This window comes from Nothobranchius furzeri, chromosome 9 (assembly GCF_043380555.1).
Source record: "Nothobranchius furzeri strain GRZ-AD chromosome 9, NfurGRZ-RIMD1, whole genome shotgun sequence".
In the NCBI taxonomy this organism is placed as follows: Eukaryota; Metazoa; Chordata; class Actinopteri; order Cyprinodontiformes; family Nothobranchiidae; genus Nothobranchius; species Nothobranchius furzeri.
The window spans coordinates 34217115-34232478 of NC_091749.1; the positions used below are offsets into that span (position 1 = coordinate 34217115).

Consider the following 15364-nt stretch of genomic DNA (forward strand, 5'->3'; position numbering starts at 1 on the left):
TACCCATATCGTGGGAAGACCCGCTTCGGAAGCACCATCGACATTGAGAACGTAGAGGGAAGCACATTTTTGAGGCACTCATAAAAGTGCCAGAGTGATTTGTTTTTCATTGTCCATAATATTAGGACAAAACAATATAAAAGTATTTCATTGTGATAATAACTGAGTGAACCATTTTAACAAATTAAAATCGCCTGCATTATTATTTCTAAAATGGACCAAAACTTATTTAGATTTATAAATAAATAAATAATTTACCACATTCATCTTTCTTTAATAAATCATTAAAAATAAAATATTACTAAAATCGCGTTTATCCTGAACGGAGGGAGTTTTTACAGTCGGGGTACTTTTTCTGCACAACACCGTCCCACCCCGCCCACTTCTGAGAGAAAGGGACTTGAGATGCTACATTTTTCATGACGAACTAGCTATTTTTGTTCAGACTTATTATTTACTGCCTTCAACAACATGTAACGCGAAACGAGTCACTTCGCAAATCATGTTGTGTTCATCGGTAAGATCTTTTGTGTCACTTTTAAACTTTTAGCGGTAGTTAGCAGTTTGTTTATTTTCCTTTACAGTAGCTTGTTAGCTGAGAGAAAGTTAGCAAAGGAGTGTTTGAATTATAAGCTAATGTTGACGCTGGACTTTAGCCGTGACAAACCCTAACATCTGAACCAACTTATTCATCTTCGTCTGTTTTATTTGTTTTTTTACTGTTTTTGTCTTGTTCTCACGAGAGAGGGGTTGTTAATCAAGCATAAAGTACGACTTTGACTCTGGTTTACTTTGGTTAAAGGTCTGTAAGGGCTCTACTTGCTATGCTAATACACAACACTTCTTTTATATGTTATAGAGTTGCCACTTGGTTCGTTTCATTGCCGTGTGGAGGAAAATGGATGTGTGACCAGCTGAAACACCGACAACAGAGCTGGAGATAGAGGCGTCTCCATCCGGAACCTGGTGAATCAAAGTTGGAAGCTGTTGGATGTCATGTCGGACGCAGAGGTGCAAGCCGCTCCAGGTGCGGAGGGGAAGACCGAGTTCACAGCAGGGAGCGCGTCCAACTGCCCAACTCAGGTCGCTTCGTCTCTGGGTTCCCCTAAGCCTCTTCCCGCTTCAGCTACGGAGGATGAGGATGAGAGTGAAGATGAGTCAGAGATCCTGGAGGAGAGTCCCTGTGGCCGCTGGCAGAAGCGTAGAGAAGAGGTGATCATTTGATCCACATCCACCATCCACGTCTCACACACACATCCGTTAAAAAGCATTCAAATGTAGGTGTCATATAAAATTGTCTTAAAACGTTTAAGTTTTGAACGAGACAGATCGACCAATGTGTTTTTTTATTACCGACATCAATGCCGTAATGTAGAGATCATGGCTGGCTGATGACCGATATCTAGACGCTTTCTGTCTTATCTGCACGCTAAATCGTCACAACCTTTCTTAACCTGAATCCGTTTTCGAACACTAACCATTGAATCTTAATTTTGTGCACTGCTCAGTATTAAAATCAATCATTTAGAATAGAATAGACTTTATAGATCCCACAGTGGGGAAATTCACTTGTTACAGCAGCACCAACACTTAAGGGAATAATTTGAAGATAAATAATAACAACAGTACATATATAAACACATAGGCAGTAGTCTAGAACTGTAACCTTCGATCTCTGAAAGCCACAAATAAAAAAGATAAAACTTGGGTTCCAATACTATGCAGCATACTGCAAGAGACACAGACATGCAATGTAAATCCGGTATTGTATGAGTATTGAACACATACTAAATATTGCATTTAACCAAAGTTAGTCAAGCATATTGATAAACAGACCTCATATTAAATACAAAACCGGGAAATTACAGCTGACAGTGTTTTAGTGCATTTATGAAGCAAATGTTATGCAAGAATGTAAAGTATATATTTAAATACAATTTGTCAGCAGCACCTGGCTGCCTGCGGATCAGCCTGACTCTACTAAAGAGCTGTGTGATGGACAAAAAATGGTAAATATCAGCCTGATTTATTGGTCTGTCCCTAATTTTGACCCTAGTGTTAAAGCTATGCTGAAATATTTATGTAAATTGTTAAGTTTGCCCTTTCCCTGGTAAAACCTGTCCTACAAGTAACCGTATAAACATTCAGATGACACATGACTAATACCAGAGAGGAAAAAATAACAAGTGACTTTATTTTAAGGGCACTGTTTATTTTTAAATCGGTTCCATTAAGAAGGTCAAAGAAGGGAAAAGTCAATATTTGTATAAACACATAAACCCAAGGCTTCAAAATAAGAAACAGTAAGGTACGCAGGGTTTTGATTTTCATATGATTCTTGCTGAAAGTCATTCGTTTTCTTTAAATGCAGTGAATTGAAAAAATATTTGTTCAACAAGTGCAGTGCTTGTGTGACCTCACCAGACCTGTTTAAAGGAAGTGGGGATTTTAGCAGGCCTTTGCTTGTGAAGATTTTTGACATATGAAGCTTCTAAAAATTTTGAGTTCTGTTGAGTTTTCTCCACTGAAACACGTCCCTGTCCCCTTTAAATGTAGGTGAATCAGCGTAATGTTCCTGGGATTGATGCTGCCTATTTGGCCATGGACACAGAGGAAGGAGTGGAGGTAGTTTGGAATGAAGTCATGATTTCTGAGAGGAAGAACTTCAAACCGCTGGAGGTGAAGCCCTTTTATAATCAAAATAAATGCAACATTCATTCAGTACCAACATCTGAGTCCATATATAGTTGAGGTAGAGGATTTTAACGTTTATATCACTGATTCCAATTATGAAGATAATTTATAACATAATTGCACCAATTCTAGCTTTGAAGGTCAATGCCCATTTCTAATTCATGTGCAGTTCTGAAAAGCTGATGCAAAATTTGGCCAAATCTGTTTAATTGAGAAAAAAGAAACACTTGTTTTTGCCGTTTCAGATGGGCTGATCACTGATTAAGCCTATCCTACAAAATATTTGCTGTTTTGATTCACCAGACAGGTTTTACGTGCATTAAGTCGGCATTTATATCTAAATTGTGTTTTTATTTATTTTTGTTTGATTTTAGGAGAAAGTCAAGGCCGTCTTTGATAACCTCATTCATTTGGAACACGCTAATATTGTGAAGTTTCACAAATATTGGGTTGACACAAAGGAGAGCAGGGCGAGGGTGAGCCAAACCTCTAGCAGCTGGATAATTGTGATTTATTCTCAAAACTTGAATTTGAACCATGTTCCTTCTCTTTGCAGGTAATTTTTATTACTGAGTACATGTCATCCGGAAGCCTGAAGCAGTTTCTTAAAAAAACAAAGAAAAATCACAAAACTATGAATGAAAAGGTACATTAAAGTATTTCATATCTGTGTAATTTGTTTAAGAAAAGAAAGATTAAATAACAAGGTAAAACTGTTTTAAGTAGGTTTATTAAAGGTGTGGAACACTGAAAAAAAAGGCTTTTTAATGATTATATCTGATTATAATCGGTCACTCTGAGTTTAACATGCAGGCTGAACATGAAAATAGAGTGCCTCTCAATGTCAAGGCGACATCTTGCTAGGCCAGGCGTCTTGCTTACGAGGACACTGTCCTTCCTTGTTTATAGAAAACAGTAGAACGAACATTGGAACACCCCTTGGTGGTTCCTGATGACGTAACTCCTAGGCAACCGGGGCGGGGCCAAGACATCAAGGCAAGATCCCTTGGCATTGAGAAACGCCCATAGTCTCCTAAACCCGTCTCCTGCGTTAGCTTCTGATACAAAATAGACAACGAAACAGATCTATGTCACAGTGTCACTTAACGTTCATGAACTCAACCATCTTGGCTTGTGGCGGGGGAAGGCTGCTGTTGGTTTAAAGTGTAGGAAACCGCAGAGAACATCTCAGCTAGTAGAAGCCAACTCCACCACACGACAGAACTCCTCCATGCCTGTGTTATTTGTGGAAATAAAACATCAACATTTGAGAGCAAACGGAGTCGGTTATAGAGTCGTGCTGCTTTTAGCCAGAGACACGATGTCCAAATTAGAGCCCTGCACGGTCCTAAAATCTGAGCCCGTGTCCGGCCCGGCCCGAGGGGGTGGAGCCCCAGCCCGACCCGGTCCAAAAAGGTTTTCAGGATTCTCTGGCCCGACTTTTTTTTTAACCTTTCATAATGTTTTAGCGTGATGGAATGCTCCGCATTCTGATCATCTGTGGGAAGCGTTCTGCAGTAAAAAAAAAAAAAGAAAGAAAGAAAGAAAAACGGAATCAATGCAGCTTTTTTTTTCTAACAGAGCGTATTTTTCGACCGACATGAAATTTACGAACACTATATTAATTGGATGCGTTTGTAAATTTAATCTGCTCTGAAAATGCGCTCTTGTGCAATTAGAAAAAAAAGCATTATCTAACTGCAGAGTGCATTTTCAGAGCGGCAGATTAAATAAACGCCCCCAATTAATGAAGCGTTTGTAAATTTAATCTGCCGCTCTCAAAATGCGCTCTGCAGTTAGAAAAAAAAACAGAAATGAATGCTGTATTTTTTTTATCTGCAGAGCGAATTTATTCGCAGAAAAATAGAATGCTGCCGTTTTCATGAGAATAAATGAATGGTTTCTGACATCAAAGTGGACATAAAATGGTGTATTAGAATAGGGACACATGTTTCAATCAGCAGTTTGAGAATTCGTTTATACAGGCGCATTTATAAACCACACAGACCTTAACTGAGCTAACGGTGCGTGAGAAGCAGGCAGGTGCTGCTGCGTTCAAGTGTTTCAGTTTTTTTTAATGAATTTGATTAAAAATAAAGGCGCCCGGCCCGGCCCGTGTCCGAGGTAATTACACAGTCGTTGGCCCGAAGCCCGGCCCTTGGGCCGTCGGGCCGGGCCGACCCGCGGGCCTAGAGCTTCAGTGCAGGGCTCTAGTCCATATATCAAGAAATAAGACTCCAAATCCTGTCATCTGAAACTCTCCCCTGATCTGGCTCACTTCTAGTTCCTGAAACAGGTGCACCGGAGGCCCCCCCCCCCCCCCCCCCCCCCCCCCCCCCCGTACGACCTACAAGGCATTCATTCCTACTAGAAACCACTACAAATGTATTGATTAAACAAGTGATCCACACTTTTAAGAAGGTGTGAGCCATGTTTGGCTGATCTTGGAGGTATTCTGATCAAGACTGTGGTTCTACAGGCCTGGAAGAGGTGGTGCACACAGATCCTATCTGCTCTCAGGTCAGTTTTTGAAATGATTTATTTAAGCTAAACAAGATCTCACCTGTAATGATGCAGATTCTCAGAGAGAACTTTGTATGAATTTATAAAAGTTTGTTTTTGTTTACCTTCTTTTTGTAGTTATCTCCACTCGTGTGACCCTCCCATCATTCATGGGAATCTAACCTGCGACACTGTCTTCATTCAGCACAACGGACTCATTAAGATCGGCTCAGGTATAGAATTACACCAGTTTCACCCTGGAGAAGATAAATTAATCTGAATTATTAATGACAGCTCTGACGTTTCCTGTGTGCTTTGGACTTTACATTTCTATGAATAAATTTGAACTTTTGGCTTTTAAATATTTTTTTCTTATTTTCTTATTATTCATAATAAAAGCTCTTTATTTTCTCTTTTCTTTATGAGCTTCCTGTTATTTATATGGCTTTTCTCATCCACAGTTGCCCCAGACACCATTAACAACCATGTAAAAACATTCCAAGAAGAGCAGAAAAACTTACACTTCTTTGCCCCCGAATATGCAGGTAGGCGTCTCTGGAGTCTGGTGCAAATACAGAAGAAATGGGGAAATGTGAGGATAAGACGGTTTAATTTACAGTGGCTGCAGGACATTTGAATTTTGTTCCTGTAACATCTTAATATAAAAGCATCTTTTTAGATTTACTCGTAATATTGTAAATATACTTTGGACTCAATCAGACATTTCCTTTTAGGCTAAAGATGCATTCTGGTTTAAAAAAAAAAACAGTTTTTATGTTTAATTCCCATTACAGTTCTGATGTTGTAGATTAGGATTAGAATAAATAAAATAATATCTGCTCTTACATAAAATGAATCCGATACAGTTCTTATCTTCAGCTTTTAGATGTCAGGACTTGGTTATGAGTGGATTTCTGTAAGATCTAATTATTTCTCTTTTCATTGGAGCCGATAACGACGTTACCACAGCTGTCGACATCTACTCGTTTGGCATGTGTGCCTTAGAGGTGAGGTCTTCCAAGAACCTTTCTGTTTTATAATTGTTTTAAACACAGTCCTTCATCACTGGCTTATGCGTTTCAGATGGCGCTTCTGGAAATTCAGGGAAATGGAGACTCTTCTTACGTTTCTCCAGAAGCCGTTGATAATGCCATTCAGCTCCTGGAGGATCCGCTGCAGAGGGTGAGATCAGCAGAATATGCCTGAATCTACACCAGAATAAACTATAGGTCATTAATATATGTTTTGTTCAGACGTCTGTAACCAAGATGTTTTTGTGTTTTATTATAAGGAGTTGATTCAGAAGTGCCTTGAGTGTGATCCCAGTGTACGACCCACAGCCCGGGAGCTGCTGTTTAACCAGGCTCTCTTTGAAGTGCCGCTCCTAAAACTTTTGGCGGCTCACTGTATTGTCAGCCACCACCGTGAGTTCCAGTCACACACACAAACAAATAAAACTCAAATATTCAAAGCTGACTTACTAATTTGCTGTGATGACTCTGGGAAAATGCTCATTTTTCCATTTAAAGGTCTGATTTTTGAAATGCTATCAGTCACCTTGAGTTTCACACACATGCTGAGTGTGAATTTAGACCCGTTGATGGTTATAGTTTGTATCCGGGTAACTGCGCACATCAACAAGCTGGAGGACAAGAACCCCATCTCCAGCAATTATCCAGAGCTGCATCTCCACGATTTAAGCTAACACGATTAAACCTAGGGATTTAGATGTTACTACTTTAGTCATCTAACACATCTTTGTGGAGATGAACAAAATAAACATCTCAAAGCTAACGATGTTTCGTGTAAAGCTTCCAGAGCCGTTTGAAATAGCTAGCGAGCTTTGGGGAGGATAGTCCTCTTCAGAACCGGCCGTCTGGACTTCTCACATCTGAACCGAAGGAGTAACCGGATCTCTGGGTTGATGCTGAAGGAGATGAACAGATTCTTCATTTATTCTGACGAGCATAGTAAAAAGAAACAAAAACGAATGACATTAGCAGCTGCCCGCTCCAATTACACAACCCATTTGGTGTAAATATTGTAGCGCGACTGTTAGCACGGGTAGGACACAGAATTACACACTACACCTGCATTCTTATTTTCACACATCTTTAGTTGTCAGGACTGATCAGCAGCACAGCTCTTTCTTGCTGCTGCCCTCCGCTCGGCCAGTGCTTCTCCCCTGGCTACTCGGCCCCCGCGGCCGCGTGTCATTATATTTTAAAAAGCACATAAGTCATTAGATGGCTATTATTTGTTTGTTTCTGGACACATGGGCCAGATATTTAACGTTTTTATTGTGTAACAAGACTTTGTCTGCCATGATGTGGGTGGTTTATCCACTAGAGTTCTCTACACGGCTGTTGCCTTCTGCATATTTTATCAGCTGGAACTCTGTAAAATTTAACATTTACTGTTCTTTACTTGTGCAGCCTACAGCTTTACGTGTGTTAACTATTCTGATAGATTTTATTTCATCGCTATTTAGCTCTGTTTATTGACAACTAACAGATAAAGTCAACGAGGAGGTGCTGGCTTCTTGCCTTCCAGCCTGGAGCTGGAGCTGGGCGGCGGCGGTGTGGGCGCATGATGTCACGCTTCAAGTGGTCTATAGGCTTCCACCCCCATCGCCTGCATTAGCCGCAGAAAGAAAACAGACAGGAAAATGATCAGGTCAGAGCACACCAGCCGCTTCTACGTCACAAGGAAAAGCAGCATTTCTAGTCCAGCCCACCTTGGCTTACAACGGCAGAAGGCTGCGTTAATTTTGTGACCAGGAAAGGACAGAGCGTGTCTCGGCTGGTAGCATCTAACCCTGAGCACTTGTAACCCAACAACATGGCAGAACTCCTTCAGGCTCGTGTTATTTGTAGAGAAAACGTCAATGTTGCATTTTCTACCAAAGAAAGAAGAGCCAACAGTGGCAGCGGAAGAGTCATGCTGCGATTGGCCGATCAGAGGATAGATGTTTACATTTAATGAATATTAATGAGTAAGACTCAATCCTGTCGTTTTCATCCTCCCAATCCTCAGATTTACTTCTACTTCCTGAAACGGGAACACCAGAGCTTTTTTTCCCCACAGAAAATGACTCACAAGGCATTCATTTATAAAAGAGACCACAGCAGACTTGTTGAAAACAAATAGTGAATGGGGCCTTTAACAGAAACGTGCATTTTTATAGACTTGTAAATAAGAACATTACTGGACTTGTCCTAAGCTTAACTTTGCAAAGCTGTATTTGAGTGACTGTTGTGAGCTAATCACAGAGGTAAAGTAACAACGGGATAAAGTCTGCTTTGGAAATGACGTACGCCTTTTGCTAATGTTCAGACATGATTCCTGAAAACGCTCTGGAGGAGCTCACCAAGAAGCTTGATACCAATCTGGTCATCGCTGAAACTAAAGAGGATGTCCAGCTCAAGTAAGTGTCAGAAGCTGTGATCCACATTGTCAAGTGAGAGTCTCCATCTGTGACCTAATAAACTCATTCAGGTAGAGTTAGAGGAATTATGACAACAAAGTTCTTATTTAAGCTTATTTATTGTTTGTTTATTAAATGTGTAACTATCAGTCATTACCTGGCTCTATTGTGCTTCAGCAGCAGTTTCAGGTGATGTTTCTGTTTCTTTACAGGCTTTCACAGTTTCCTGCTTTAGAACTTGACAAATTCCTGGAGGATGTGCGGTATGAAGCATCTAATGTCAAGCCAACCTGTAAAAGTACATCATCTGACCACGTGGTGGCAGTAGAGAGCCACCATACACTTCTGAAGCCTCTTGATAATCTTAAATTATGACTTATTAATAGTTATTGGTTTAGACAGGCTGACACCATCTCTCCTTCTTTTTTTAGATTTTGTTGTAAAAAAAAACTTAAGTTTTTCGTTTAATTATGCTTTTTCCCATTCTTTGATCAGGAATGGTATTTATCCAATGACAGCTTTTGGGGTGCCCAGTCCCCAGCAGGCTCACCAACAGACGGTTAAATCTCCTGTTGTCATTCCTCTGGTCAAATCCCCCCCCACACCTGAACCTACAGAGCTGGAGACACGGCGGGTGTGTACCATTCATAACCATCTACATCTTTACACTCTTTCTTTTTTATTGTAGGAGTCACTTGTAGGTCCTGCAAATAATAGGAACACATTTTATTTATTTTTTGATGACCTTTATTTTTTGCAGGTCATTCAAATGCAGTGTAATGTAGAACCTGTTGAGGAAGGAGCGAAGTATCACGTAAGTCTGTTTTTAACAGTTATGGGTTGATCTTATGTAGTTAGCAGCTGCCAACACGCCTCTGCTCTCTCTTGTCCATTTTCCTCCCTCCAGTTGACGTTGCTGCTGAAGCTGGAAGATAAAATGAACAGACACCTCAGCTGTGACATGGCACCTCGTAAGATCGTTACTCACACCAACACCTGAGTGGACTCATGGAGCCACCTCCTTCTTTACTTAGTTCTCTTACATATTTAGACATTTGTTTAAACTGTAAAGTTTACATGCCAAGCTAATCAAATTAGCACCAGTGGGGGAAGCACACTGGATTTAAAATAGGCAAGACTATTTTAGGCAGTGAGACAGTCTGCCGCCGTGCCGTAAAAACATCAGTTATTATGTTTAAACTGGCAACAGGTCATGTAACCTTCACTAATGCAGTCAGCAGCTTCTTATTCCTCAGAATGACATTTCTGAACATATGCAACTTTCATAAATAGGGTGTTACTTTTGTATTATAAGAGTTAAATTATTCAGGTTAGGAATGGTTTAACAAATTATTCCAACTTTGAGGAAGAATGTAGTCTGAAAATTAAGGCAGTACACACACACACACACATTCGTAAATGAGTAAGGTCAGTATGAGTATGTGCACATGCACGCAGGTATGGGATGCATGTATAAAGTTGCAGACATGTCGGGAATGTCAGGACAGCTGTCACCTCCCCTATCCATCTCTTCTCAGGCTTTCATATCCTTGTTTCTCATTCACACACACACACACACACACACACACACACTGAAATGAATTCACCCTTTTCTTCTGTATCCACAGAAAAAGCTCTGCAATGCCTTCTATGATCTATCTGCTCATCCAGACACTTTCTCTCTAACAAGCACAAACACTAACAGATTCAGTCATTTACTTCATTTTTATATTTTTTAGGCTCTCCCCATCTCACACACACACACACACACACACACACACACACACACACACACACACACACACACACATTCTGTTGCAGATGTCAGAATCACTGAACATTACCTCCCCCTCTTCCACTTTCTCATTTCATCCGTATTCTCCTATTCTCCAACTCTTCCACTCCCTAATTCCGCTGACATGCTCCCTGTAATATCATATTACGCACACACACACACTTGCTGGTCTCAAACACATTGCGTTTTCTTTGTAAACAGACTCCTGCTGAATATTAGGGAGGATTCTTGAAAGCCTTCCTTGCCGACCAAAGTCCAAAGTCCCAGTGCATGCTCCCAGACTGACAGCCAATCATATTTAGCCTTCTTGATCATAGTCACGGTTCAAGAGTAATTATTTACCGCTTAATAAAAAATAATCTTAGCCGTATATTTTCTAATTTAGTTCTAGGAATGAAGAAACCTCCCTTTGAGCTTGAATGTCTGTATTTTTGTAGCAGCTGTAGCATTCTGGTGTTTCTTACCGACTGTTGTGTCCTTATGTTGCCTCAGTTACTTTTCTGTTAAAGTGGAATATTTACATTTGTTTTACTAAACCAATGAGCCATGACAGCTCTTCTGCTTACTCAGCACAGTAAAATGATCTCTCACGTTGGGAGTGAACAAAATAAAAATACTTTGACTAAGTAAACTCTACCAGGAGAGAGAATAATGTAATACAAGTGTAAAGATGGTATGGAGCTCTACTTACTCAAATTCTGTTTGGAGCTTATTTTTTTATATTTAATGGTGGCAGAGATGTTAGGTGGCTGTCTTGTAACCAGAGAGTTGTGGGATTGAATCCCACTCAGTTTGTCGCTGTGGTTGTGTCCTTGGGCAAGACACGTAACCCACCTTGCCTGCTGGTGGTGGTCGGATAGATCGCTGACGCCTGTGCTCGACAGCCTCACCTCTGTATGTGCACCCCAGAGCAGCTGTGGCTACATTGTAGCTCATCACCACCAGCGTGTGAATGGTTGGGTGACGGATTGTGTTGTGAAGCGCCTTGGGGGGTTGTAGAACCCTAGAAGGTGCTATACAAAACCAGTCATTTACTATTTTAAGCAGCCTTTATCTTAAGTCTGTTAAAATGTTCTTACTTGTGTTTAAATTTCTGTTTCAGATGAGCGAGTTCAAGATTTAGCTGAAGACTTGGTCCAACAAGGCTTGATCAGCGAGGTGTGTGTTTTTGTGTGTTTAATGCTTGTTCAGCTGTGACCTTTTTAGGGATGTGTGTTGCTGTTTTCTGTTTGATTGTGACCAAGTTCATCGAGTACACAGAAATTTTCACATTGAGCAGCTTTACACACATTTACAGCTTCATATATTGATCAGCCAAACAACAAGACCGCTGTCGTGAGAAGAGAAACGTTAAAGGGAACCTAGAAGGTTATTTTTTTCCTTTTTTGTGTTAAAACTGTTCTTTAAGCCTCTGTAGATCAAAAGAAACTTTGTTGGAGCACACTTATGTATTGTTAATGCTTTATGCCTTTACGTCATTACTAGTTTACATAGGCAAGGTTGTAGACAGCACAGACTTTTGGGTAGGGATGTCTCGATCCGATCACATGATGGGAAATCGGCCCGATCACGTGGTTTCAGACTGATCAGGACTCGGGCTTTACTTCCCAATCCAAGCCCCGATCCGGACTAGATACTGGGTTCAAATTACAGGAGAGCAACTTGGTTCTCCTTAAAGGTTCTCAGGCTCCCCTGTTGCCCTTAACTTACACACCCAGAAGGAGAACAAAAAAGATCCAGTTTCTACCTATATTATATTATTTATATGGACTCAGCGTAGTTCTTTTGAGCAGCGATGGAGAGAGCGGCAGGCAGACCGCTGATTATTCATGAACTCCAGCTGCGTTCTGCACACTGCCACAGCAAGATTTTCTAAGTTTCTAAGTGGCGTCACCAAAAAATATATAATTAACACACAGTCATTCGTGTCCGTTCATTTTCTCTCTGGTAAGTTCTGTCTGGATTTGAGCATGACGTGTGGACGCGCTCGCTCTGCCCCCGCTGCAGCGCTCGTCACTGGCGCAGCCGGGCAGCGCGGCGCACACTCCGCTTTTTTTGCGGTCATTAGATCAATTTGATCTGCTGGTTAAAAAGTTACTTGTGAGGTGAAAAAGAAGGAAGCAGGCAGGAGTTTTTCAGGAGGACTGGGAGATGCAGGAAGATCAGAGACAGATAGGACAGGAAGACAGGAAAATAAAAACCAAGAAAACAAAACAAAGTTCTTAAAAAAATCAAATGTAGGTAGATTTATCCCACTGCACGTTTGTACCTGTATAAAGCAATGACTTATCAGCATGTAGTATTTATATAGTTGATACAATTCAGATCATCTTCAAAACTCCGTCCCATGCCCAGGGGCGTATCTAAGCATTTTGGGGGTCAGGGAAAATTAGACCCCTGCCAGGTATTTTAAGTTGAAGTGCTATCTGTTTTTATATTAGACTTTTTATATTTGCAATAAAGTCCAAAAGTGAAGAATTTATATTATTTATTACTTGATTGTTCAAGCTACCTCACAGAAGTGATCTGTTGTTAAAAATTAAAATAAAAAGGTAATTAAATAAAAAATAAGGAAGATTCCGGAACTGTTTCTTCCTTTTCTTTCTTTTTTTTTTTATGTATCAAAAGTATCGGATCGGGACTCTGTATCGGCAGATTCTCAAAATCAAATGACTCGGACTCGAGGGCAAATAAAAAACCCGATCGGGACATCCCTACTTTTGGGTATGCAACATTTAACACCTAAGCTGCCTAAATTCAACAACAAGATAAATGTGCTTTTTAAACTCTAGAACCACATTAGTGATCTTGTTGCCATGGCACCTGGCGTTCCTTGGGTCTATTTTTGATGTCTTCGCGGATCTGCGTGGCTGATCATTTGTGATGGCACCTAGCTAGGTTATAGGATCCTTTCACCTCCAGCTCTTATGGGATGTTGCTGTTATGCAGTAGTCAGGACACATAAATAGTAATTCAGAGAAGAAAAACACTGGTGAGCTAACAGGGTTTCCAAGGTTCACTGATGCAAAGGCTGTCTGGTGTTCAGTCATAAGTGGTCAAATTGCTTGACAATCATGCAGGTATCAGAATGTTGTGGATGCAGTTGTACGGATGTGTTTACGATGCATTTGCTCTCCACAGGAGGATCAACTCAAAATATCTTCTTTGCTCAAAGAAACATTCAACCAAACTCATCGCTAGCAAGCCTCCCGAATTGGATCTTGATCTTGTTACTTCCATCTGTTTGGGTACACATTGTGACGAGTCTTTTTCCTCCAGAGCTGTGAGTGAATGCGTGACCAAAAGAGTGAAATGTCCCTAACTTTAGGGAATTCGAAATTTAAGTACACAAGCATGCAACAACAAAGACAAAGCCAGGTAACTCCAGAGGAACCACCTACTGTATTTTAACAAATATCAAAACAAGCATTAATTTCTGTGTGTGGAAATGAGCTGACCATTATGTGTTCAATGGATTTTATTATTGGTACATGAGGTACTGGATGGAATGCATTGAGACCAGTGTTGTCCTTAAATGTTCTTTGTTTACATTAGAAATAGTTTTAGCCATTCATGTCCTTTTTAATATGGACTTTTCTTTGACAGTGTAATCACAAAAGCACCATTGCCAGGGATGGAGGGATCATTTCCTTTCATTTCACATAGTCCTTCCTAATTCAACCAGAGTTCAGACATGAAACTTTCTCCATAGACTTAATTATCCTCACACTTTTGTCAGAAGAAACTGTACATTAAGATATTTCACACTTTGGGACGACATCACCTGCTCTCTTTGAGATACTGTGACCTCAGAGTCATCGATATATATATATATATATATATATCATCGTGAGTGCTTTTGAGTCCTCTTTTGTATTGTTTTAAAAAAAATTGCTGCTTTTTGTTGTTTTTCACATTTTCAGCCTTTTGAAGTCATGTGACTTGTGAACTGAACTCTGCCATGATGAATCCCATTCTCCTGATAGGTCAGTTAGTGCTCTTGGAAATGTCAGATATTGTAGTCCAAGTGCTTCTCTTTCACTTTATTTGCTGTGATTTCACCTGGAAACCACACATCTGGGCCGACACAAATGTTCACACTTCCCTTCTTATTTAAAGTACACATTATCCTTCTAAATGTAATAATTTGACCTGAATTGAGATCGGGGGTTTGTAGACGTCTCTTCCTGCATCAGAACTCCCTGCAGACCTTTGGTACTACTGCTACCGATAGCTCATTCAATTCTGTGTTTTCAGTTTATCTTTTTTAATGCGTGCATTGAAAATTCAAATACATACCAACAGGTCAGATCTAATTGCATGTAATAATTCCCCTTGTGGTATTTTATTTAAATTGAACCTAAGAGTGTCTTGGGATTATTTAAATTGTTCGAGCTTTTGGTTTATATTTAACTCTGAGAATCATTTTTGACATCTCACATTAGTCTAATAGTTAACAAATAATTGCTGTTGGGTATCTTGGAAGGGCTATTTTAAGTTATTCATGTTTTCTGGTTTGCTCCATGTTATTTTTATTTGTCATGTCCTGTAAGATTGTATTTTCCCAAAGCTGTTCTTGAGTCAACCTGGGGAATGTAAAAGCACCACCTCTGTTTCTGATCTCACCCTATTTTGGCTTTTTTTTTAATTGTTGGTGGTGATGAAACTGGTTATTAAATAATCAAACAGGGTTGGCAGCTCTAACTCTATGATGTGAACGTTTGGTCAAACTTGGACAGCCTTGTGCCTTTTTTTTTTTTTAAGATTTGAAATCTTGACAAAACCAAAATGAAAGTTTTAAAAATATATCTGTTTTTGCAAATAAATGCATCAACTTCTCTGCATTTCTTTTCAATATGAATAACCATTAAATTATAAAGTCACAATGTTGCGATTGTGATGCGTGCACATCGTTGTCCGGTAGTTATTTATTAGTTAGCTACCTG

At 40.0% G+C, this 15364-nt stretch overlaps 1 protein-coding gene across 1 annotated transcript; it reads left to right on the forward strand.

Moving 5' to 3' along the window:
• The first annotated feature begins 356 nt into the window (after window positions 1–356).
• Window positions 357–15262, forward strand: LOC107381213 (nuclear receptor-binding protein). The gene is made up of 18 exons (XM_015952784.3): window positions 357–517; window positions 860–1212; window positions 2557–2679; window positions 3069–3170; window positions 3251–3340; window positions 5174–5214; window positions 5335–5429; window positions 5658–5741; window positions 6145–6203; window positions 6280–6378; window positions 6488–6620; window positions 8533–8623; window positions 8836–8886; window positions 9119–9257; window positions 9384–9437; window positions 9531–9594; window positions 11521–11576; window positions 13560–15262. The coding sequence occupies exons 2-18, from the start codon at window positions 997–999 to the stop codon at window positions 13617–13619; spliced, it is 1557 nt and encodes a 518-aa protein (XP_015808270.1). The 5' UTR covers window positions 357–517; window positions 860–996; the 3' UTR covers window positions 13620–15262.
• The last annotated feature ends 102 nt before the right edge of the window (window positions 15263–15364 follow it).